This window comes from Lepidochelys kempii, chromosome 9, assembly GCF_965140285.1.
Source record: "Lepidochelys kempii isolate rLepKem1 chromosome 9, rLepKem1.hap1, whole genome shotgun sequence".
Taxonomy (NCBI): Eukaryota; Metazoa; Chordata; order Testudines; family Cheloniidae; genus Lepidochelys; species Lepidochelys kempii.
In genome coordinates, this window is record NC_136388.1 from 96,168,417 (window position 1) to 96,194,428 (window position 26,012).

The window sequence follows — 26,012 nt, forward strand, 5'->3', positions numbered from 1 at the left end:
AGTCTGCTTTTCTGAAGTCCAGGGTCCGTATTCTGCTGCTCTCCTTTATTCCTTGTGTGAGGATCCTGAACTCCACCATCTCATGGTCACTGCCTCCCAGGTTCCCATCCACTTTTGCTTCCCCTACTAATTCTTCCCGGTTTGTGAGCAGCAAGTCAAGAAGAGCTCTGCCCCTACTTGGTTCCTCCAGCAATTGCACCAGGAAATTGTCCCCTACCTATTCCAAAAACTTCCTGGATTGTCTGTGCACCACTGTATTGCTCTCCCAGCAGATATCAGGGGGATTGAAGTCTCCCATGAGAACCAGGGCCTGCAATCTAGTAACTTCCATTAGTTGCCGGAAGAAAGCCTCGTCCACCTCATCCCCCTGTAACTGTAGCTTACTTAAAAAACAAACCAAAAAACGTTCCGAGTATCCCCTACATCCTGTTGAATACAGGCATGTATTCTTAACATGTCAAGATGACCCTGACATGTTATCTTTAACGTAATTAATACACCTGATAGTTACTGCTGTATTGTGGCATTTGATCTGCTTGATGAGTTAAGAAATGTATATACCTAGGTATACAGTGTTCTTAGGTGTGACCTTTTAAATATTTAGTTTAGTGGAGTAGTGATAAGCCTCCACTAATGGATGCATTTAGCTGTTTTGTTTTTGCTGTGTTTGCTAGAAACCACAATTCCCCTTTGTGCAAAGGACATCAGTGACGATTTGAGGAAGAAGTTTGCTTTTCTTTCTGGTGAGTATGGTAAATGTTCCCCATGTTCTCTGTGTAAAGTAATTTAATTTGCTGCATGAACCTATGCACTGTTTGGCAAAATGATACTATACACAGGCGATTATTCATCAGGTCATCTCTGGTGCCACTAGAAGTGTTGTTAATAAAACATTGTGGCAGTTTGAAAGACCGCTTTAGGTTTCTTTCTCAAGCCATGCTACAAAATATTCCACTCTTCATACATTTAGAGTATTCACAAGTATGGTGCTTTGAAATAGAATATGTTTCTATAGGTTTGTGGCCAGTTTACAAGTATTAACCCTTTTTTTCCTGACTTCTTTGTCATCACATCCTAAGTATGCTGATACAGAGATTAAGTGATACAGCTGGTTACCCCTCCCAGACCCCAACATCTGATAGTTTTGATAGTTCTAACTCTTTTATGTGGGAAATGTGCCTTTGAAACCCAAACTAGAATTTGGCCCATAATACTGAAACATTTTAGGGGCCAATTCCCAGGTCCTTTCTTAGTTTTTCGTCTGATCCCTCCTGAGGAAAGTTCCTGCCTGAAGATAGGTTCTATTGAAAATAGCACCCCTTATGTCCCATTTTCAAAAGTGATTTTATGGTATGTCCACACTGGAATAAAAGACATGGGGCTGGCCTGAATCAGCTTACTTGGGCGTATGGGGCTCGGGCTGCAGGCCTGAAAGTTGCTGTTCAAACTCTGGCTTGAACCTGAGATCTGGGATCCTCCTCCCTCGTGAGGTCCCCGAGCTTGGGCTCCAGTCTTGGCCCGACTGTCTACACAGCAATTTTACAGCCCCACAGCCCAGGTCCTGCGAGCCCAAGTCAGCTGACCCAGGCCATCCACAGGTGTTTAATTGCTGTACCCTTAGAAACCGAAGGGTAAAATTTTCAGAAGTGCCTAAAGGCCAGATTGTTTAAGGTAATTAGGTGTCTACTGGGATTTTCAAAAGCACCTCCACGCCTATCTGCATTGTTAGGCATATAGATACCTTTAAAAATCAGATCCTAAGTGTCTTAGGAGCCCAAATCTCATTGACGCTCAGTGAGACTTAGGCTCCCAAGTGTCACGTCTGAAAATGGGATTTAGGGGCATTTGAAAATCGTACCAAAGAATTTATTAGAAAATGATGATCTTCCTGCAGAATTTTTGAAAATTCTATCCCTATGTAGGCTGGTCATCTTTCTCCCCAGTCCAAGAAGGATGGACCCCATACCCTGATTGGGCCCTTTTCCTCAGGGCTTCATTTACTGGGGGCACCGACAATCTTTCACAAAAACCCAAGAATAAACAGTTCAACATAGATCCAACAGTTAGTTCCCTTGACTTAGGCCATTCTTGCCAGAACCTCCCTGCTTCTGGCAGGTCTTCCTCAGTCCTCCTATGAGCCATCTGCCTTGGAGTCATCCTGCCCCATGGCCTATACAGGAACCAGCCTGCTTCCTGTAGCTCTCCACCTCAATGGAGCTCTTTATAGGAATCGCCTAACCCGGTGGGTCTGATCATTCCCTCTACCTGGCCCAAACACCTGGTCTTAAAGAACAATGCTGACTGGTCTCTGGTCTTCACAGGGGCAGACCACCTAGTACACCCTGCTATAAAGAATTCCATTGGATTGTTCCTAAACCCCATGGAAAGTGTATGATTTTTCTCTTCAGTTTCAGGATCATGAAAACATGGAGCTTTTGGATTGGGTCATTTGGATTTCTCTCCAGCACTTCCATGTTGCAGTACCGAACTGTTTGTTCTCACCAGCAGGTGCCAGTAACACCCTGTTGGTATTGCAATGAGGATACACTTTTATGAAAAAATCCTGCCCTGGGTTGCATAGGTGCAATGATGGAATAGGAGGAGAAAAGATGCCAGGATTCTCTCTCTTCCCCATCCCTTCGGTGCACCCTCAAAGCAACTGGGCAGGAATCCAACAGGGCAGGCTCATGGCATGAGGGCACAGTGAGTCCCCGGCAACCATGAATGATGCCGATGGTTGGCAGCAGAGGCTACAATGAGCAACAATGAATGCTGCAGTGTTTCCCCAGATCCTCCATGCCCCAAATCACCCTGTCTGGTATTTGTAGGATGTGTCTGAGATCCTTAGCATAGGCAGAACCTGCTTTACTTCCTGACTTCGCCCCCCACCCTCTCCAATATACAAAGCTCAAAAGGGATAGGGTAGGATTTTGCCTTTAGTCTGTAGATGTTAAAGATGTAAGTGCTATTTATGACTACTATTGGACTAGCTGCATGTTTTATTTTAAATTGGGGCTTTTTCGGCTTGGCATGTTTTCTGGACAAACTGTACAGACAAGCACTATTCTGTTACTTGTAGGTGGCCGAGGGAAAGACAACGGTTGGATCATCACGTTTCCTGAAAACTCCCATTTCAATGAAGCATCGGAGGAGGTTCTAACGAAAGTCTTAACATACTTAACTTCGGTCCCAAGGTACGGTGCTGCCTTCCCGCTTTCGTGCTTCGTTAGCAGAGGTTCCCATCTGATCTGGTGTCGGACATGTGAGCTGCAATACAATTGCCTCATTGTGAATGAAGCTAGCTAGAGAAGGAAGAAATTACCTGCAAAGCCTCATGATGTTGAGCCAGAGTGTTACATTGGTAGTTCTTATACCGATAACTACATAATAAAAAGTAGATTTTTGTCCCTATTGGTTGCTGGTTTCATAAACTTACCTGATGACGACAATAATTAATGGAATCACTTGGCTTAATCTTAGATGGGTGTCAGCACTCAAAAATGATAAGCCACTGGCAAGTCATTTGGGATATATTTTGCACATGCAAGTGGAGAGTATGTTAATTTGGAAAAAGAGAGACACACCTTGAGAAGTAAAATAACTAAAAGAACAAAGCCATTTGGTTTAATACCTTCCCAGATCATTATACTTGCTCTCCTGGTGCTGTACTGCATTTTCCAGTACCGTTTTTCTATAGCAACATTTACTCGCTGACAGTCTACCAGTCCCACAAGGTAGTTACACTAGAATTAATGGATCTGAACAATTTCTTGTTCCTGAGGTTGGTGGATTGAAGTTACCTGAAATGCTTAATCTCTTTTTTCACTCCATATCACCTATTTTGGCAAATTGCTACAGAGGGAGCAGGGTGAAGAAGACATCTAGGTGGCCATCAACTACTGTCCTGGAAAAGTGCCATGAGTTTTCTCACAAACTCAAGGACAAAGAGTCGCTGGGTTCTCGTGCCCTAGTTAATCTTGAGTGACTTGCATTCTACATCTACCCTCCTCATAGTTGTGCTGGTAACAAAGCAAAACTCCCAGGGCAGCTAGGTTGTATGCAGTGTGGTTATAGTTGTGTTGGTCCCAGGATATTAGGTGGCAGTCCCTGCTAGCCACCAGTTCCTCCAAGAGAGGGCTTCTGTCAGCGTAGCCTTCCGAGTAGAGCTGGGCATGTGCAAACGGACCTTGCAGTCTCTGGTGGTGAACCAGCCTCTGCAAGGTCATTGGGTCAGGCTCCATTTCCATCTCTAGTCATTTCTCTTCTGCTATTTCCCTTACTTGCCGCTTCTTCCTGCTTTACTCCCCCACCCGACTCCTCTCCTTTCCTTCATATCCTTTCACTTCCCATTCCCCTTTTCTGTGTTTCTTTCTCTCACTCTCACTCTTTGCTCAGATTTTTCTGTCTTCACTTCACACACTGCCAGGCAGCTTCATATCAGGCGATGGTTAAAACTTGGCATTCATGGAAACCAGGTCATAGAAAGATGGTTTTTTCTGAGTCTGTTGACAGTAGTGGTAATGCATCTCTGGTCAGCAGGGGGTGTGGCGTGTGACTATATGAGACCACTGCTCAACCTTGTTGATTGCAAAACGGACATACACTTAAAGTGTAGTAACCGGATTCCTAGATATGGTTGTACTTGTATCGTAGACAGGGGCTCATCTGAACACTTGCGTTATCCCCCAGTGTGTAGAACTAGAATGCTGCTCAGTTATCTATTAGGGTTGGGATTTTCAAAGGAATTTAAGGGAGTTCTTAGGCTCCTTTGCAAATTCCAGCTCCAAAGTAATGTGGATTTGCAAGGAACTTTCCAAACTGCACACACAGCCCACTCAAGTGCAAATAAAATTCCCATCGAACAGGAGCAACTTTGCATGTTTCTAATGTCAAGCTTGCTGTCAAATAACAGTGAGGTAAGTTTGTTGAGTTTATTTCTGGAACCAACTGTAGAAAATTAGTTTCAAATGGACTTTTAATGTTTATGAAAGGTGAGAGAGGTATTGTGTTCTGCGTATTTATGATAACTTTGTGTGTGTGTTTTTTACTGGGACTTAAATGGATTGCTCTCAAAATGTTACCTAGCTACTTGGTATTTTCTTGTCTTGTAGTCAACATGAAACCGACACAAAATTTATGCTAATCCTGGATAGAAGATTGGATACATGGACGTCTGTCAAAATGACTCTCCAAAGGATAGCAGTAAGCCCTTTTTATTGTTAAATGCTTTGTTAAGCTATTGAGTCGTCATGTACATTGTTTCAGATTTTGAAAACATCAGTAGACCAGACCTGTTGAACTAGTCTTTCTTTCAAGGCATTTCTATGACCCTTTTCACCATAGTAAAAGCAGGTATTATGATGTGCCTAATTTGTATGCATATTTTAGCTGTTTGGACATCCAACTGATCATTTGCCTGTGCTCATGCAAATTAGTCACACAGCTGTGTACACATTTTTGTGCCCTGCTCTGGGCATTTGATGTTTAGACAATCCATCTCAGCATATATGCTATGTGTAGATTCTGATTTTTAGCAGCAGATGATTATTTTACCCTTAATTGGGCAATGTTTTATTTACTGCAAAATAGCCTTCAAAATAGTTCCCTGCCCTAATTTTTATATGTAAAAAATCAGGGAAAAACTACTTTGAAGGTTATATGTGTGTGCCCATGTATATAATGGGGTAACTGTAGACTGTATTCAAAATGATACAGGGATTGGGACCCAGACCTCAGAGCAGATGCATCTCATAGTCTTGCATGGATCAGCCTCAGAAACAATTATTGAGCCTGTCCAGTAACTGCCACACTCTGTTCTGGATGTTTCTCGATTCTTCTAGCTGACTTGCTCTGCCCTGCTCCCTGCAAGTGTGTGGAGATGTAATATCCAGCTAAGATCCATGTCTCCTTCCCACTGCTTCTCTCCTTCTCCTCTGGAGAAACAAACTAAAATGCTGCCATATAAAGCACGTTTGTACAGATATATGTATATAAAATGTGTCTCTCTTAATTAACTAGAGCAGATGTACCATCAGATGCTGAATAAATCTCACAAGTAACACTCCCCTCCCCAGTCAACAGTATGTGATCTTTTGCAAAAATTAATATGTAGTCTAAAAGTGCTACACTGGTGTATATAAAAATTCAATTTTATAATGAATGGAGGCTGTACTAAAAAAGCTGGCAGTGAAAGGCCAGATCTAAACTGACCTTGCTACAGTGGAAGGTGAAAAGAAATGTTCTGAAAAGGTCACAATCATCACCGTCGCCTCCTCCTGTAACACAGGGCAAGTCTACACTACTTCTCTTCGGCGTAGCTGCTCCGTTTTTGGTGGGGATGCACTATGTCCATGGGAGAGCACTCTCCTGTTGGCATAATTACTCCACCTTGGTGAGAAGCGGAAGCTCAGTCAGCGGGAGAGTGTCTCAGGCCAACATAGCACTGGTATGGACAGCGCAAAACATGCATATTTGGATGGGAGGGCTTTTTCACACCCCTGAGCGACATAAGTTATATCAACTTAGGTTGTGGTGTACACCTGCCCACAAAGAGGCACTTCAGATGAAGAGTTGGATATGAAAACTCAGCAGATAGAGAATGAGGCAAAGAGTTTATCAAGAAGAGCGTATAAGTTAGACCACTTTGCACCGAAATCTCGTTGGGCTAGCTGATGCCCCATCAGGTCAGATCTTAAGCGTTAACAAGTGTTTGACTGTTGCTGAATGTGGCATTAAGGACATTTTTGCTGATAAGCATCTAGTGGCAGTAATGGTATTTTTGGATAGTTAAAATAAATCATGACTGTCAGAGCCTGGTCCTATTGCCTTTACACGGGCAAAACTTGCATTGATCCCAGCGGGGGCTTTTTCTGGTTCAGGACTGGCCCTTGAATGCCGTTTTCCATTTAAATAGCTTGAAACCAATTTTTTAGAATGAGAGCTTTACTTGCCTGTCCTGATTTAGCTTTCACAAAAGTGCCTGCCCTTTACATTTCATTTTAAATGGTACATGAGCATGTGATCTCACAAGATATGCTCTGTGCATTTCCTTCTGCATCCTGTATATCTGAGCACTTAAGGCAGTGCTGTGTGCAAACAATACAGAGACATCCAATGTAACTAAGAATGAAAGACCGAAAAATCTGTGCACATCAAGTTGTAAGACTTTGGAGTTCTGCCTGTGAAAAGACAGGAGTAGGATCAGCCCTTAAGATGCCTCTCTCAGGTGCATGTAACTGGGAAAACAAACTAACTAGTTTTAAGATGGAGCTTGATAAGTTTCAGAGTAGCAGCCGTGTGAGTCTGTAAAAAGAAGAGGAGGACTTGTGGCACCTTAGAGACTAAGCAATTTATTTGAGCATAAGCTTTCGTGAGCTACAGCTCACTTCATCGGATGCATTCAGTGGAAAATACAGTGGGGAGATTTATATACACAGAGAACATGAAACAATGGGTGTTACCATACACACTGTAATGCCAGTGATCAGGTAAAGTGAGCTATTACCAGCAGGAGGGGGGCAGGAATCTTTTGTAGGGATAATCACTATCTTTTATTGAACTAACTTCTGTTGGCCAAGAGGCAAGCTTTTGAGTTTACACAGAGTTTTTTCTTCAGGTCGGTGTCTAACTACCTATTTGCAGACATGTACGCAGCGCTGTTGTAGCCATGTTGGTCCCAAGGTATTAGAGAGACAAGGTGGGTGAGGTGATAATCTTTTCTTGGACCAGTTTCTGTTGGTGAGAGAGACAAGCTTCCCAGCTTATTCCGCAGAGCTCTGTGACCTTATGAAGAATTCTGTGTAAACTCCAAAGCTTGTGTCTCACCCACACGAGTTGGTCCAGTAAAAGAGATCACCTCTCCCTTCCTCCCCCCGTCTCTCTGTTTTGTCTCTCTGTTTGCAAATGTAAGTATCCGCCGGCTCACAGGATGCATGTGCAATGTATGTGCACGTTTGTACCCTCCAATGTAGAACCTCAGGCCCTCCCTGTGAATCCCAGGCCTTAGGATTTGACCGGCTTCGCTTTTCTACGGCATAATTGGGCATATCATTTAAAGATGCGTCTTTCAAGGCCCCCCTAATTCAAGAAATGGGCGTTCTGCTTTCTGAAGGGCTCCCCAGAGAGCGCCCCCAGGAACGAACAGCCCCCAACTCGAGGAAGATTTTTGGCATTCCACCTTAAAAAGAAAAAACGGAGGGAGCGGGCGAGAGTCAATCGCCTGGTGCATGCCTGGTCCGTTCCCGCAGCCGCGCCCCGGGTGAGCCCCCGGGCTCGAGCTGGGATGAGGCGCGCGGGGCCCGGGCGAGGCGGAGCGGGGGCCGCGCTGGCAGCGGCGGCCGCGGCAGCTGTGCGGGGGGCCGGCTTGCGGGCGGGATTGGTCCGCCCCCGCTGAGCGGCGGCTCCCGCCCCGGCACGCCGCCCCGCCAGCCGGGGAAGGCGGCGATGGCCGAGGCGACCCCCGGCGGAGGCATGCGGCGGCCCCGGAGCAATGCGGTAAGGGCCCGGCCTGCCAGCTGCCCAGCCCGGGTTCGCGTGCAAGGCTGCGGCTGAACGGTGCCGGGACCTGGGCGACGCTGCCTTGGCATGCCCTGCATGCGGCCACCCGCCTGCTGCTTGCATCGCCCGCCCGAAAGCTGGAGGGAGGAGGGGGGAGATGTCAACCCTGTCCCCTGATGATTTCAGCCGAGCATCCCAGGACGCACGGTGAGGCGCGTCTCCTTTCGAAGGAGGCGCCGGATCCCCCGGAGATCTCTCTGCAGCCTTGTCCTGCGTGCTGAGGTTGCGTTAAAACCAACAAAATACCTAGCCGAAGGTTTTGTCTGCTGCTTTCCCCAGAAACCCTCTGCGTTCCTGGGGAAAGGCCGTACCGAGAACATCCTGCGGTTGTAACGGCAGCTGGGCAGATAGAGGCTGCATTGGTGAACTCTGCCGCCGGCTCAGAGGGTACAATAAAGCTATCCGAGCATGGTGTAGCTTTGTTAGCTTCAGCAGAAGTAGAAGCTGCCCTACGACTGTCCCAGCGTTTTTGTTGCCTGACTTTGCTCTCCAAGGAGAGAAGAAAGTCACTAACTTTGCAATCTGTGTATTGATCCGTTTCCTGTGTCCGGGATCAAACTTCCTGGTGGGTTTTCCTTTCCTCTTGGTCTGTTCTTCTTTCCCTGGGTGCAGGGAAATCCCAATGGAGGGTTGTCTATTCAGGGGGAGATTATGCTTTTAAATGTAATTCTGAGAAAAGATGGTAAATGCTTTTAGTGCAGAAAATTAAGTAAATAATGGCCATGTTCCTTCCAACCTATGTAAGTCCTAATGTAGTCACAAAACTGTGTGTATTGAAGACAGTAGGATGCTTCACTCCCTAAAAGTGGATTGCCCTTTTTGGGCTTAATTTTTTATGTCCTTCGAGCTTTTGGATCGTTTTTCAAAAAACCCAAATTATAGTGCTACTAAATTAGGAACGCTGTTAAAATATTATCAGCGGGTTGATTCTTTTTCATTGCACAGATTACTTTAAATTCTTTTCTAACTCTCACGTTATAGAGAATGCTAGAAGCTGGAGAAGGGAAGTTGAGTATAAAGGGGTTCATGGGTCTTTTTACCAGGTTTTATCAAGTGACAATGATTCTCTTTAGTATAATGAATGGTAGGACTGGAAGTTCAGCTGGGTTAAGACGCTCCCTCTTTTGGATTTGAGGAGCATAGGGTGTGAAAGTTCCCCACATGTTCTTTCTCTGTCCTATTGTCGCATGACACATTTCTTGCCTTGGCTAATATTGGAGTTGAGCGCAAAGGTGCTGGCTAACCTCCATTAAGGTATAGAGAAGTGCAATGAAGCCTTCATAAACGTTAACTTTGAATAATTATTAAACCAGCTGATTTTTTATTTTTTATTTTCATCTATCATCTTTCCCCTTAAGTTAATACTACACAGAGGACACCTTTCTGCTGGTAGCAGACTTAAAGCAAGGGATTTTTCCATACGTAGTCCATACTAGATATTGATCTGCAAAAGGTACATTTCTTCGTCAAGTACATATCACCTTTTTGCTTCTCGTTAAGTGGTGACCTTGATTGAACATTGATAAAATCACCTTTCATGCAGGAAAATCTTAAAATGCTTTCTAAACAGTAGGAATTCTGTTTCCCATTCTGGAAATGCAGCTACCTCTTGGGTGAAACGTGACACATGTTTAATAGCAAACAGATCCTCTTACTTAAGTTTAGGATACAACATTTAAAAATACCATATCAGACTGGAATTTGCCTGTATCCCAGATGTGACAGACTGGGATAAATCTGTGCCAGATTATGAACTCTATCTTGTATTATGTGTGAAAATGCTCGGAACTATGATTGCATAAGCCTGGACATGCCCAAAGGCAATCTACTGTACTTCATCCCAATGAATCGCAAGGCTTGAGAAAGACGTTTGACACCTTATTGAAGGACTAACACTAAGGCTTATGTCTACACGAGCACTTTTGTTGGCAAAACTTTGCAAAAGTTTCACCGGCAAATGCACCGGTGTGGACAGCGCTATGTCAGCGGGAGATGCTTTCCTGCTGACATAGCTACTGCTGTTCATTAGGGGTGATTTAATTATGCTGGCAGGAGAGCAGCTACATGGGCAACCTTACAGTGGCACAGCTTTGTTGCTGTAAAGTCCGTAGTGTAGACATGGTGTAAGAGCTGTCACAGAGAAATTTAGGGCCAGGGATGCTGATTGTGTCTCATTTACAGGCCTTGCCCGCGGTGGAACAATAGCTTTTCTACACAGCATCCTGAACAGGGCAAGGAGAGGGGAGGGAGAGTGTAATTGATGGATCTGTAGCTTCACTCTCTGAGCAAAAGGCTCAGAAACAGGGTTCCTATTAAAGAGAAGGATTCTCTTCTGCCCAAGGGGGCGAGAGGACTGATCATTGCCACATTTAAGAAAGAGTTGCAGGAGGAATTCTTCCCAGCCTGACATGTTGACAAACCTCAGCCTCACAGGGAGGGTACATTTCAGGACTTTTGTTTTCAAAGATCTGTAATGTCTTGTGCTTTGAGAGTAAACTCATCCTGGTTAAGCAATTCCTTTGTCAAGCCAGTGTTTCTTGCTATCCTGACATCTTGTCCCTGAAGGGTTTCAATTGAAGTCCAGAGAGTCTCTAGGTGGACCCCTGGATGAGCACATGTAAGAGGCTGGGGGCTTTTGATTTTGGGGTCTAGGGCAGCTGGGCAGCAGCACCCTATGTCCCAAGGAAGGGCATCAGACAAGAGGTCTGAGCCAAGGAGAGTGCCCTGTAGACCTACAGCTTAGATTTTACCCAGATCCAGCTGGTCTGGGAGCACATGGGAGCCAGGAGTGGGTCTACTCTCAACAGACTGTTGACTGCAGAGAGGCACTGGGCCAGAGTTTAACACAACAGCTGTATGAAAGCTTCCCAGTTTGTTCAAAGATCGAGCTATGAGGTCTGCCAGAACTACCGCGTTTGGAAGTGGCAGTGGGCCGGGTCACGTGCTTGTTTATGTCAGTTTGGGCCATTGACTTGATTGGGTGCAGGATTTGGGAGGAATGTAAGCTGTACCTGTCCATTCTCATCTTGCTGTGGCTCCTTGATGGAGCCTTGTGATCTCCTTGGTGGCTGCTGCTCCCCTGCCCAGTTTTCAGAGGAACGTCTGCTGTTGAAATTACTATGCTGTGGGGTGAGACTAATAAACAAATAATAAAATGGTTTTAAGGCTGAGAGTGGTAAACCTAGGGAATTGCATGTGATACGAATGCAGTTCCAGGGCGGCATACATGCTCTGTCAGTAGTATATAGGCAGACAGGCCTCATAGGGGGGACAACCAGTGCAGATTCTCCCTATGGGTACCTGATTGCAAATGATTTCCTTGAGCCTCCTGAGTTCATGGGACAGGCTAATCTAATGATCAGGAGAGATGCCGTGTGACCATCCATGTGGCTTGCAACAAATGTCCAACCACCTCACAATCTATATATTGTTAGGGAGAACCAAACAGCACAAAATTCTTGAAACAAACCCCTGCATGTTAGCAGAGGAAGCTCTGACTTGAGAGAAGAAAAAATGGCAACAACCCCTCCCCCCATCCGTAATTTGGAGTATTGCAGACTTTCAAGTTGGAGATTTCCCGCTCTTCCAGTTAACACTACCCTTGGCAAAAGAAAGATGAGAATTTTTCTTTGATTCTGACCTTTTGAGGATGGTTGCGTTCCTAGTCAGCAACCTGTCTGAAGTTAACCCACTGATGTGACATAAAATTGGTCTCTGGTTCTGTAACTGTACATGAGTCCTTCTAAACTTTGGCGTGTCAGGTTCACTCCCTCCAAGGATTGTGTTGAGATGCTCAGATGAAACTGCCAGGCTTTGGTTGGGTCTGTGAAACCCTCCTAGGAGACACTGGTGTCTTGACATTATCAAACTGCGAAGTCTAAGACCTCTCCTCTCCCAGAAAACCCACCTCTCTCCGGACCTACCTTGTCTTTTGGGTGGGAGCTTAGTGGTTGGCTACCCCCCTCTGGTTGAGGGTGGTGCTTTACACAGGAATGAGCTTCTTGCCAGACCTTCCCCCCCCCCCCCGCCAGTTTCACAGCATCAGTCCTATAAACTTGTGGCAGCTGGCCCTTTAGCTGCTGCCTACATTGGACTTGACCTTAGTCTAGGGTCTGACACCTTCCCTTTCCCCCATACTGTGCCAGAATGTACCACTGTACTACAGCATGCTGACTGACGCCTGTATTCAATTCGTGCCAATAACGCCTACACGCCTCCCTCCCCTCACATGTTTTGGGGACTCCCTAGCGCTGCTGTTCATTGTGGGGTACATCAGAGCTCAGAAAGACATAACGGGCTAGGTGAACCAACCATGGGACCGTCAACAGCAGCAGCATTTGGAGTCCCACTGATTGCCATGCAGAGGGGTGGACAGGCAGCCTGCTTCTCTGGACCACATGGGAGGGGGCTTGCCTTCCCTACTGTGCCAGGGAGAAAACGAAGAGCTCCAGTCAGCCGGACTGCTCGGAAATATCAGGAGGAGCGTGTGAGCGTGCCGTCTCGTTGGGAGAGAGAACTGCAGGCTGTACGGTTCCCAGCAGGTTTGCTAAAGGGAGATTCTGAGCCGGTTGGAGGAAGGGAGTAATAGCTAGTCTTAGAACCAGGTTTGCAAAGCTTTCTATGACTGGGGCCAAGTTTCAATTGGCAACAAGCCCAGGGGCAGGTTCGGCCTGGTGGGAGGTTTTATTGTGCAAGGTTCACAGAGCTCTAGACTGGCAAACGTTTTACTAACCAACATTCGGTATCAAAGCAATAGCGTACAAATATTGGCAAGGAAAGGGTAGGCATCCAGGGTTTGAATCTGAGACAATGTCACTGGCCATTTAGTGGTTCGCTCTTGCTGTCAGAGCGAAATCTTAAGCCCTGGCAAAATTCCCATTGAATGGAACTTAGTTTGTGTTCCTTTATTTTTTCACTCCTGTTTAAAATCACTACAGATGAATATAGCGCATTTATGTGGCTCTTGTGATGCAAAAGAGCACTGACCATTTCTAAGAGGAGCACAATCCTCAATCAGGTTTTTTAAAAATTTTTATTAAGAAAAACATAAGCATGGCCATATTGGCTCAAACTAGCCGATCTCACCCAGTATCCTGTCTTCTGACAGTGGCCAGTGTCAGATGCTTCAGAGGGAATGAACAGAACAGGGTGATTATTGAGTGTTCGTCCCCTGATGTCCAGTCCCAGCTTCTAGCACTCAGAAGTTTAGGGACACCCAGAGCATGGCGTTGCATCCCCATATCATTTTGGCTAATGGCCATTGGTGGACTCATCCTGCATGAACGTATCTAATTCTTTTTTTAATCAAGTTGTACTTTAAGCCCTCACAATGTCTCCTTGCAATGCGTTCCACAGGTTGACCGTGCCTTGTGTGAAGACCGTGCCTTTTGTTTATTTTAAACCTGCTGCTACTCATTTCATTGGATGACCCCTGGTTCCTGTGTTATGTGATGGAGTAAAAAGTGCTTTCTTATTCGCTTTCTCCACAGCACTGAGGATTTCATATATCTCTATCATATCCCCCCTTAGTCGTCTCCTTTCTAAGATGAACTGTCTCAAACTTCTTTAATGTCTCCTCATATGGAAGCTGTTCCATACCCCTGATAATTTTTGTTGCCCTTCTCTGCCCCTTTTCCAATTCTGATATGTCTTTTTTTGAGAGAGTGCAGTTCTGGTTGCCCCCAGTATTCAAAGTATGGGTGTACTATGGATTTACATAGTGGCATTACAATATTTTCTGCATTATTATCTACCCCTTTCCTAATGGTTCCTAACATTCTGATAGCTTTTTCTGATTGCCGCTCTGCATTGAGTGGATGTTTTCGGAGAATTATCCACGATGACACCAAGCTCTGTTTCTTGAGTAGTAACAGCCAATATAGACCGCATGATTTTGTACTTATAGTTGGGATTATGTTTTCCAATGTCCATTACTTTGCATTTATCAATGTTGAATTTTATCTGCCACTTTGTTGCCCAGTCAGCCAGTTCTGTGAGATCCCTTTGTAATTCTTTGCAATCTGCTTTGGACTTAACTGTCTCGAGTAATTTTGTATTGCGTGCAAACTTTGCCACAGTGTAATTTGTGCGTGTCACATCTCAACTGTAAATTATGGCTTCTTTGAACAGTACATAATGGGATGTTTATGGAACCAAACCGTGTTTTGTGTGCACAGATATAGATGCTTGTATTCTTCTTCATCAGAGTGTAGATGCTTATGTGAAAGTCATCTTTCTTCCCGCTCCCCCCCCCCCCCCCCCGCCAGTTGTACACATTTTTCCCTTGAAAAATGGGCTAGTGAATATTTCATACCAGGGTTTTTTTCATTGCCCCTCAGTGAAAACTTCATTTAATGTAGATTTAACTGGTAGTATCAGGACGTTTCTATCATTTATAATCATATAAATGAAATGGTAATTTACACTTGATAAAGGATTCACATGTTTATGCTGACAAGTTAACGTGCACTTGATACTTTTAAAGTTCTCAAGATACAGTAAGAAAATGTATATATGAGATAATATATGGAGATAGTTTGGCACAACTGGATTTTAGAGAAATATCATACATCTTAATTAACTGGGTTCCTTCTGTCATTTGCTTATCTGTGATTTCAAGTAATTTTTCTTGGCTCCATTGAAATATTCAACATTCTTTTCAGTGTATCATTTACAAGTCTCTACCACTATGTTTGAAATATGGAAATGAGGTTTAATATTTGTGCCACAAATTAAACATTGCCAATAATTATTAAGGATGAGCAGGTTAATTCTGATACACTTCTGAGGAATACATACAAGTACATTACATAATGAATCACGGAGCTAAATTACAGCTACTTCACAGCTATGACTCATTTCTTGGTAGAACATTTTATGGAATGTTTCAAATCCAGCATTTTCATCTGCCAAAGAGCAACAGTTAAAGTAAGGAGGGGTGAGTGAATCATGGATGAGCACAAAGAAATAGTAAGAATTGCTTGAAAAGTAGGCTTTGAATTTTGACCCACTTTTGCAATTGAGTCTCGTCTGAATTTTCACCAGTTGAATGCCCATGTTGATCATCTGCCATGTTTTCCTGCAGGCCTCCTTCCCTGGGAACCTGCAGCTAGTGATGGTTCTACGTCCCACTGGGTTTTTCCAGCGCACTTTCACTGACATTGGATTTCGCTTCAGTCAGGAGGATTTTCTACTCAAATTACCGGTATGAGTATTTCAGCTGTGCATGATGTAATCATAGAATATCAGGGTTAGAAGGGACCTCAGGAGGTTGTCAAGTCCAACCCCCTGCTCAAAGCAGGACCAATCCGCAATGGCCCCCTCAAGGACTGAACTGACAACCCTGGGTTTAGCAGGCCAGTGGCCAACCCACACAGACACAGGCCAAACCACTGAGCTATCCTATCAGAAAAAGTTGGGTCAACTCATTTTATGTGAACAAAAGCGAATATCTATATATTCTAAAATAAGCGTATGTTTTGTTAGCCCGTAATTGATAAATACAAATTTGACCTCAGCTGCATGTAAAATGAAGGCGTGCCATAAAGAAATAATTGGTGCAAAAGCCAATGTTGTAAATACAGTAGAGTCTTGATTTTAAGAATACCAATCTAACGAACGACAAGTTATCTAAACCATTTTTTCCTTACATAAAAATAAATGAGCACATAATGAATACTGTCAGTGAAGAACAAACCAACATCCCTTCATATTTTGATGCCTGGAAATCGTTTTGCAGTGGCTTGAAAGATGAGAAGAAATTTGATGCACTGTACAACACTGCAACTTATGCACTGTACTTACTGTGGTTTTGAGATGTTCAATTTTATGAATCTCTTCAGTCCCCAATTAGTTTGTATAATAGAGATTAGTACATGAAGTTTTGCAGGCGTGATTTGTATGATAATTGTGAAGAAGCTGCAATGAATCAATTAATGATGTTTCTTTGTTCCTAGGTGGTTATGCTGAGCTCAGTCAGTGATTTGCTGATGTATATTGATGAGAAGCAGTTAACTCCGGAGTTCGGGGGCACCTTGGAATACCGTCATAGCGAATGGGTTATCTTCAGAACTGTACGTAGCGCCGCTTATATGGGGTTACTCTGTGTAAAGCCTAGCTCAAGCAGGGCCTGATTCTGCAAAGTGCTGAGAGCTGCCGCCCCCCACTAAAACCCTCCTGGGAGGTGATGAACACCCTCGATTCCCTAGTTAGCGCCCTGCACGATCAAGACCTTTGTGTAGCTCAAGTTATTGGCAGTGCTTAAAGGGATCTGAAAGAAGGGAGATTGTCTGTCTGTCTGTCTGTCTGTCTGTCTGTCTGTCTGTCTGTCTGTCTGTCTGTCTGTCATTGCCCCCTCATCTACCTGTCCCCCTGACACATCCCTCCATCAATTTCCATCCCCCGATTGCCCCCCACCTCACCTCTGCTCTTCCTGCAGCTCAGGCATTCTTCACCCCCTTCTCCTAGGCCAGCAGGGTCCTTTCTGTGCCTTCCCAGTGAGGAAGAGGAGCAATCCTGTTGCTCAGAGGAAGGGAGAGGAAGGAGCCAGACCTGCCTTGAACTGCTGGGTTCCTTCTGCTCCCCTCCTGTGTGAATGGTGTCAGCTTCTGAGGGGCGGGGCTCAGAGTTCCGCACAACTCTGATTGGCTGCTCTTGCCTAGGTGGTATTCAAGTGAGGAAAGCAGCGAATCAGAGAGGTTTGCCCCCCTCAGGCTATACAACAAACATGCTCCCCTCAGCGACCCAGCTGGCTTCTTAAATTGTGATTTCCCAGGTACATGACCCGGTGCGCTTTAACCATTGCTTATTGACTAGGATTTGCAAAGGACTCCAAGGGAATTAGGCACAGAATTTCTATAGGAGATGGGCAACTAACTTCCTTAGGCCCCTCATCGCTTTAAAACCATTGTAAAATTCTCTTCACAGCAGATACAGAGATCATCTCCTTTTGTCCCATTGGTTTAAAATGACAAATATTGTGCGTTTTTCTTTGCTTGTGGATTAAAGTAATTGAATAAGGGTGTTTGTTCCTTGCACGTGCAACTCTTTCATATTGCCATTTTTCTATGACTTTGGCCTCCATGCTTTCTCTGAGCTATATCCTGCCATAAATTTCTATGCAGCACCCTTTGATTTCAATGGACTGTCTGCTCACACAGCTATGGTAGGCTGTTCTGCTAATTATTATCCGGACCGCTCAAAATGCTGATGAAAATTGCACCGAATTATTGCTTATGGCTATAATCCTGGAATGAGAGCCGCAAGGGCAGGCCTCTGTATCTACATGGAGCTCATTGCAGGATCGGGGCCACAAGCCTCTCCTTCACGTTCTGCACCTGGCGGCAAGAATTACTGAGAGCACATTGTTAAGCAAAAAGGTGTTTATAACGTAGCCTACTGAGCATAATTTAAAAAATGAGACCGAAAAAAGGTTGATCTCCTTTTTTCCCATTGGACCCCCACGTGGATCGTGACCCCATTTTAACGAGGTCGCCAGGGCTGACTTAGACTTGCTGGGGCTCAGGGCCGAAGCCAAAGCCTGAGGGATTCAGCCCTGGGTGCAAGACTCAGGTTACAGGCCCCTTGGCTGGGACTGAAGCCACTAGGCTTCGATTTTTGACCCCTTCCCTTCGAGGCGGTGGAGCTCAGGGTTTGGCTTTGGCCCCCACACCCAGGGCAGTGGGACTGGGGCAGGCTCAGGCTTCGGTCCCCGCTCCTGGGATCAGGTAGTAATTTTTGTTGTCAGAAGGGAGTCGCAGTCCAATGAAGTTTGAGAACCCCCGGCTTAAATCTTACTATTGTACAAGGATTAAAATACATAAACTTCGCAGCTACTTTGAAACTAATGGCAAAACTCCCATTGACTCTAATATGAGCAGGGTTTGAGCTGCTTTAAGCTCAAATGAGCTTTAAGAGTTAATTGCCCAACTCCCATTGAATTTCAATGGGTTGGGGTGTGCCTAACTCCCTTAGGCTCATCTGAAAATCTCAGCACGGCCCTTAGTGCATTTTTTGATGAGCTCTTAGACTATCCTGATAAGCTGTTGAAATCATTGTCTTCCACCAGGCTATTGAGAGTTTTGCACTAACAGTGAAGGAAATTGCACAGATGTTACAATCTTTCGGCACAGAGCTGGCAGAAACAGAGCTACCAGATGACACGTATTCAATTGAGCGCATCCTGGCTTTGCGCACAGAAAAGTATTGTCAGCTCAAGGTATGCTACTCAGAAACTCAGCTCTATAATAAGTCAGTGTCCTACTGCAAGGTCGGACTTCTGTGGTTTGACTGACTGTTTGTTCTCTCTCTCTCTCTCTCTCTCCCCCTCCCCCATATGCGTGTGTGTCTATTATGACCGTTAAAATAAACTATACCTATCTCTGTATGTTACATCTATATTTGCCTTTCATCCATTCAAACAATTGCCATGCCAACATCCAGGAAACTCTCTGCTCCTAGCTGGTTATTTGATAGCCATGTAGGTGTCAGAGCTCGAGAAACAAAGCAATTCTTGCCCATTCTTGAATGTGCATCACACTCTTCTCCTACAGCGTGTCTTCCAGGAAAGAACTATGGAAGGCTTTGTCAAGTCCAAGTGCAATGCTTCCCTCGTGGATCTGCTTGATAGTACCCAAATTTGGCATATGCAGGGTGAACACAATGCCAATCTCCCACTGACATCAATGGGAGTTTTGCACATATAAAGAGAGCAGAAAAGTGGGATAGATTTGAAGGATAATTTTGCCCTAGAGCGGCATACCTCTTATGAATGTGATTGCAGATTCACAGATACTATGGGGCAAATTCTGTTCTCCCAGTGACTTCAGGAAGGGTCCCTTGGTTTGAGAGGAGGCAGTGAATGTGTAGGTGTAAATATATTGAGAGAATATACTACGGATTTTGTTACCCATGATGTGAGCTTTATCTTAATGTGAGCCCCCTTGTTTTATATAAATCAAATGGGAGTGCAGAACCGGTGTTCGGGGCAGGAGCAGAGTGCAGAGCCCCATGACCCCCACCCCCACCCAGCCTAGGAGCCAGACCTGCTGGCTGCTTCCGGGGCACAGTGCGGTGCTAGGACAGGTAGGGACTAGCCTGCCTTAGTCCCGCAGCACCGCCGACTGGACTTTTATTGGCCCAGTTGCCAGTGCTGACCGGAGCCGCCAGGGTTCCCTGGTTGAAAACCGGACACCTGGTCACCCTACCTGAACAACTGTGTCCCCTCAGCTCTCCAGCCGTGTCCCCTCAGCTCTCCAGCCTGAGATCCCTTTTACACTGCTTTGCTCGTAAACAGCCACCCCTCCAGGCTTTGCCCACACCCGGCCTCTAATATGTAACCTGCTCCCAGCTATACATTATTGAGTGCCGCTAGCTATTCCCTCCACTGCCATAATGGAACTTTCTTTAAACTTCTTCTCTTCTTCCTCCCCATTTGTCATTGGCAAAGCACGAAAGCCTTCCTGTACTTTTTGGCAGAACTCTTCTTTTCTTGTTTCTTTAATATTTAAAGATATATTTTACTTATTTGAGATTATGATTAAAATATTATATGCTTACACAAGGATTTTGGGTACAGCAGCTGCCAACCAAGCTGTTGTTTTTGATACTGCTGCATATGTGAGAGGCCAGACTGGGTATAGTTCTGAAAGCCTTAACTTCAGTTCAGAGATTCGAAGGCCAGAAGGAACCACTGTGATCATCTAGCCTGACTGCCTATATAACACAGGCCATAGAATGTGCGCAAAAGAATTCCTAGAACAGATCTTTTAGAATAATGCCCAATCTTGATATAAAAATTGTTGTTGATGGAGAATCCACCATGACCCATGGTTAATTGTTCCAATGGTTAATTTACTCTCACCATTAAAATTTGTGCTTTAAGAGTAATTGGCCAAGTGCTCCTGTGGATTTGAACCCGCAACCTACCTCCAGCACTGGAGGCAGGAGCCTCAGACCAATGCCAACAACCTGCCTGTTAGATTGCTCATGCATTCAGTAGGGCTAATAATATGTAATATAGGATTAGGTCCTGTATTTGCACGAGAGTGCAATGGGTTAATCTGGTAACGTTTGTATAATTTATATATATCATGTTATGTCATTCCTATGGCATTGTCTTTATAGAAAGCTCCCAATTAGAAATACACACAATGGCAACCAAAATGTGCTCTGTGTATGTATACATAGGTGCATATAAAATATATACAGGATAGGGAAATATCGCTGTATTTTTAGAAACAATTGTAATATGCCAGCTATGCGCTGTAGTTCATGTTTGATTTAACCTTTTGTGTTGAGGAACAAATCCTTAGACAGTGAAGAAAGTGTCTGTTACAAATGTGATAGTAAATTATAGACACGTCAGTGATGCCTGCTTGTTTTCTGGCGAAATCAAAAAGATCATGAGTTTTCATTTGCAGTTAAAATATTGAGATGTTCCTTTAGATTAATCATTCAGTTGAAATCATCTGGTTTTTTTTAATCTTATTCATTAGTTTAAAATATCAAAAAGGCTGGTGAGTTCTTGAACAAAATGTAGCCTAGGTGTGTGTGTGTGTGTGTGTGTGTGTGTGTGTGTTTTCAAGAACATGAAAGATGAAGCTCGATAAGAAATTGTGCACAGATTGCAGTCATAATGATACGAGATTGCTGTCATGGCAACTGAAAGACTGGGGCAGGAGATTTCTGAGTACATATAAGAACTATTTACGCATTTGTGTAGCTGTGATACTGAACAGAAGCCAGTCCTAAAGGTAATGAGAAAAAGAGCAAAACTAATTAAGCACGCTAACTAAGAAATTAACCCCTTTGATATACTGGAAGGGGAAAAATCATATTTAACACCCGTTCAGTTGCTTTTGGTGCTTGGGTTACAGCATCTTCCCGTGTAATGGAATTGTCTGAAACAAAAGGAGACTTTAGGTCTCTGGAGAGCTAAACATGAGAGGGTAAAGTAGCAGCTGTCTCTTGCCTAAAGCATGCTGCGTAATTCCTCTTCCCTTTCGTGTTTCCTGGATTACTGAAGTATCAAACGTGGTCAGAACTTTTGTCCTAGGTCACATCAATCAAGTGCCAAGTGATACTAACACATTCCAACAGTTTGCACTTCATGTGCTCTGATTGGCTGTTTGGTCCACCTGGCCCTCCCTCATGGTCTCTTCAGCTCAACGTCACGCCACACCTGCCCCTCTAACCCTCTTCTGCCTTGGCCTGGCCCCCTCACCCTCCTTCCTTACCCCTTTCTTTCCATTTAGCTGATTCCCTCCTAAGTAACCCTTCCCCTCCCCCTCCGCCCCCCTGAACCAAAGTGGAACTAACATGACATTTGCTACTCTCGCAGTGTTCACGCTGCTTGTGTTCTCTACTGCTTCTCCTACCCGGTGATGCCTGCTCTATTTAGATAGTAAGCTCCTTGGGGCAGGGACTGTCTGTCACACTGTGTCTGTACAGCACCTAGCACAATGGGGTTCTGGTCCATGACTGGAGCCCTTAGGCACTACAATAATATAAACAATAAGTGTGGAAGAAAGCGTGGGATACAAATCAAATCTGTTCTGTTCTTTTAACATAGTAAGGCCGGTGAAATGCACAGAATCAAATGATGGATCTGCTCCCACCCCCTGTAAATAAACCAGTCCCTTGAGATACTTTAGCTTGTTGTCTATGTATACGCTAATCCAGCCAGGCATACTTCTGAAGGAAGTGTGAGACTAGCTGCTTTTTAATCTCCCCCCTCCCTCCCATGATGATCCTGCTGCTCCTTCCTATAGAAAGAAGAAATATCCAGGAGCATCACACACAACGGTGTGCAACTGCACTGTTCTCATGCCCCGGCGTTTCCCATTAATCAACAAACACAGCTGCGCGGGTTGGGCTGACAGTATCAGGTGGTACTTTGCATTGCCACGCCAAGGAGGCAAGACGGGGTCCAGTCACAGCCGTGAAAGGCTCTTTCTTGGACAAGAGTTGGCCTTCAGAGGGAAGTTGCATGGTGCGATATTCCCAGCCAAATGCCTTTGGTGGTATAATTGGGTCATAGCTAGAAGGGCAGAAGGTAAATGGGCCTGGTGCATAACTCTTGTGCTGTTGCAGGACCTTGTGCACCCGTAGTTATGGGGCCTAGTGATTTAAAAGTTTACCCTGGAAGCTTTTTGAGGCAGGGACTATCTTGCCCTATGTGTATGAACAGCACCTAGCGCAATGAAGCCCTAATGTCAGGTGGGAGTAGGTCTATGCTACAAGCACTGCAGTGACACATCGACCTAGCTGGGTCGACAGTGGAGGTTAGAGTGACCTAGCTACGCCGCACAGGGCATGAAGGTTTTCACTGCATCGAGCGACGTTGCTAGGTCGTCAACCTAAGTTCAAGGTGCAGACCAGGTCGGAGGTGCTACTCTAATAGACGTGGGTATCATTTTAAGAGGGAAAGGGAGGGAGGAATCTCCTCCAAACCTCTAACTTGAATGGAAAACCCTGTTCTTTCTTCCCTTCCCCCACCCCCAATTTCAGCCCCTCCATGGAGGGGAGGGCAGGGAGGGATGCAGCGAGATGGTGGGGAGAAGGTAGCCGTCTGAGTTCATTGCATAGCGCAGCTTGGCATTGCTTCTGTTACTAGGGGCTGCTCTGCTGGGGAGACCAGAGGCTGATTTCTGGAGCTGCAGCCCCCATCCTCTGTATGCAGAGCAGTCCCCCTGGCAGGCAGACAAGCCCTGGTCCCTGTCCCCCTTCATTTCCCCCCACACTCCCCATGAAGGAGATTTGGAGCTGAGGGGAAGGAGGAATCAGCCAGGGGGCAGCCTTCAGAGGACACAAGATGGGAGAGGGGGTCCCTGGGGTGGGGAATTGTGGGGAGTGACAGGCTGGGGTGAAGTGGTGTGGTGATGGACCTATACTTGAGTGGCTCAAACTTGGCAGTGGGGAGATGCAGGCTCAGGAATGGGTCTTGCGGAAGAAAGCTGGGGGAGAGGGGAAGATGAGGTGTTTTTTTGGGAGGAAAGGGTATTAGTAGGGGTGGGGGGGAAGGGATTTGAGGGGTCTGGTGGGAGAGGGAGTGAAGCTGCTATCTGGGGAAGCGCCAGTGAGCGAATGATTGAGGCGCGAGGTACTGAGACCCTTATTGGCAGCAGGGCATAGGAGGAAGGAGGGCACTTGCACTGCTGGGGGATGAGGAGGGCTTGTAGCAGTCGGAGGGTCTGTGTCCCCCTCAACTTTGCTGGCAACATTACTCCACCGGTAAGAGAAGTAATATGAAGTAATATTGATAAATGGGAGCAACCCACTGCAATGCACCCTCATGCCACACGTAAAGGAGTTGCCAGCAGAGCGTGCTGTGTGAGAGCCCCTTCGCTTTGGGGTGGTCTGCTGGAACCCAGCCTTGTTAACAGGATAGCTTACCTTGCAATACCGGGAGTCCCTTTTATTTCAGATTAGTGTGTCCTCATGGGCAGTTATACCAGCATAGCTATAGCCGTTTAATTATGCCTCTGGAGTTCTGCCAGACAGTTTCCCCATGTTGACTAGCCCGTCTTCCGTTTTCTGTTTTACTTCCTGAGATGTGCCTTTCAGCCCAGTTCAACGCCCACCGCAGTTTTTCCTACTCTCTTAGCATCTCCAGCCCTGCCCCAGCTGTTGCGTCCCATGTGAAAATAAACAAAGAAAACACTTGCTCTTGGGCTGAACCTGATGTAGAGTGAAATTTTTCAGCTGAAACTCAAATACCAAATTTTTAGTTTGAATCCACTTCCAATGAGTTTATAATGAACACGCTGGCAAACATTTGGTTGTAGAGACTCTGGGGCATGCTGTCGGACGATCACAGTCTCAAGTTCTGTGTGCAGCCAGCACATAGTGGGGATGTTTGTTCTTCCTATGATATTGACCTTGACTGAAAAATGCAATATACTACCTGGAGCAATATTAATTCAGTACGCCAGCTGTTTATACCTAGTCTATCTAATATCCTGCACTCTATAATCTTTATTAACCACTATATAATAACACTTTTATAGTGCTTTCCCATCCAATGCTGTTAAAGCATTATTCCCCTGTAGGTGCTGACATCCCCATTTTACAGATGGGGACATGGAGACCCAGAGAAATGAATTGACTTGCGCAAGCGCATCACTGTGGAGCCTGACCGTGTCTGAGAATAAACTAACCAGTAGTGTCCTATATTTGTGCAGGGAGATATTACAGTAGTAACAAAAGAAGGAAACGTGCTGTTAAGTAGTTTAGAAGAGCCCAATGCCAACGAACGTAGTCAGAAACAACACCACGACAGGCCCGGAGACTGGGAAACTGTGAATCGGTGAGTGCACCGTGCTGCTTGTTTGATTTCGAATGGGAACTCTCAAGATAGACTAAAATAAGACTTCTCATGTATTAAGCCATGCATGCACTTTCCATGGCAGCAGTGGTCAGTACAATGATACCATCATGGGTGCTGTTCCTATCTGTACCACTGACTTGCTTTTGCAAGTGATTTAACCTTGCTGTGATTCTGTTTGGGAGGAAGGGGCTTTGCATCCTCAGTGACAAGTCCCTTAGACATCATAGATTAGAAAGATAAAATAGAAGCAGTTTTATACCTACCTCGCATGGCTATTGTCTGCCTTAATGATGTTTGTAAGGTTCTTTTGAGATCTGCACGCAGTCGTTTAGATACACATCTAATGAGTTATCATTAGAGAGGGGCCCTGAATTGAAAGCCCAGATTCAAAACTCCATAAAGTAGAGGGGACTCTGGGTCAGAACTTTGCCGGGTGGTCCCATCTCCCATAATCCTGTATTGGCCAACTCTTTTTTTTTTTTTTTTTGGTCTCGTCCTTTTTCATTCTTGTTCAGGTTACTTGCTCAGTTGCATGAGATGGAAACCGCTTTTGATGGCTTCTGGGAAAAACATCAACTAAAAATGGAGCAGTATTTACAACTGTGGAAGTTTGAGCAAAGTTTTCAAGAGGTATGAAGAGACTGATCCTTCCCCCCACAGAAATGGGAGTCCTAAAAAGAGATTTTGGGCACTATCCTATTGTCCTGTCAGGCACAGCCATGGTTGCTGCCTTCCATTCAGAATAAATGTAAAGAAGGCATTATAACCAGGCTGCTGAAACAATGACAGGAGCACCCAAAACAACAGGCACATGGAAATGCTGAGTAGCAGCTGAATACTGTAATCCAAGGGTTTTAAAACGCAGGGGCTGGGGCTTTGATTGGTAGAACTGTTTTGTGTGTGTGTGTGCAAACACCAGAAAGAGAGACAAGACCAGCTGAAGTAAGACCGACTGGGAGAGAGCCTGGACAAGCACAGAACCCAGAAGAAGCTAGAGAGGGGGCTTCTGGGTCTGTTGCTGGTAAAGAGGATTGAGGCTGTAAGCAAAGAAAATATCTCCTTTTGGTTTTAGTTCCTCTTGCATTCGGAGAAGTAGGATTTTGTACATCCCTTGTAAATAAACAAGATT

General features: G+C 45.1%; 1 protein-coding gene across 5 annotated transcripts in view; it reads left to right on the forward strand.

Annotated features, from left to right (window-relative positions):
* MCF2 (MCF.2 cell line derived transforming sequence) overlaps positions 1–26,012 on the forward strand; it is a 96,503-nt gene that overhangs the window by 22,309 nt on the left and 48,182 nt on the right. For 4 of the 5 annotated variants that reach the window (XM_073358419.2, XM_073358421.2, XM_073358422.2 and 1 more), the window contains exons 2-9: positions 675–743; positions 3,080–3,194; positions 5,112–5,202; positions 15,641–15,760; positions 16,512–16,628; positions 18,623–18,772; positions 24,738–24,862; positions 25,399–25,513. In XM_073358419.2, coding sequence (XP_073214520.1) covers positions 675–743; positions 3,080–3,194; positions 5,112–5,202; positions 15,641–15,760; positions 16,512–16,628; positions 18,623–18,772; positions 24,738–24,862; positions 25,399–25,513 — 902 coding nt within the window. Of the gene's footprint in view, positions 1–674; positions 744–3,079; positions 3,195–5,111; positions 5,203–8,417; positions 8,494–15,640; positions 15,761–16,511; positions 16,629–18,622; positions 18,773–24,737; positions 24,863–25,398; positions 25,514–26,012 lie in introns of those variants that run through there. The other variant, XM_073358420.1, reaches the window with a different exon arrangement.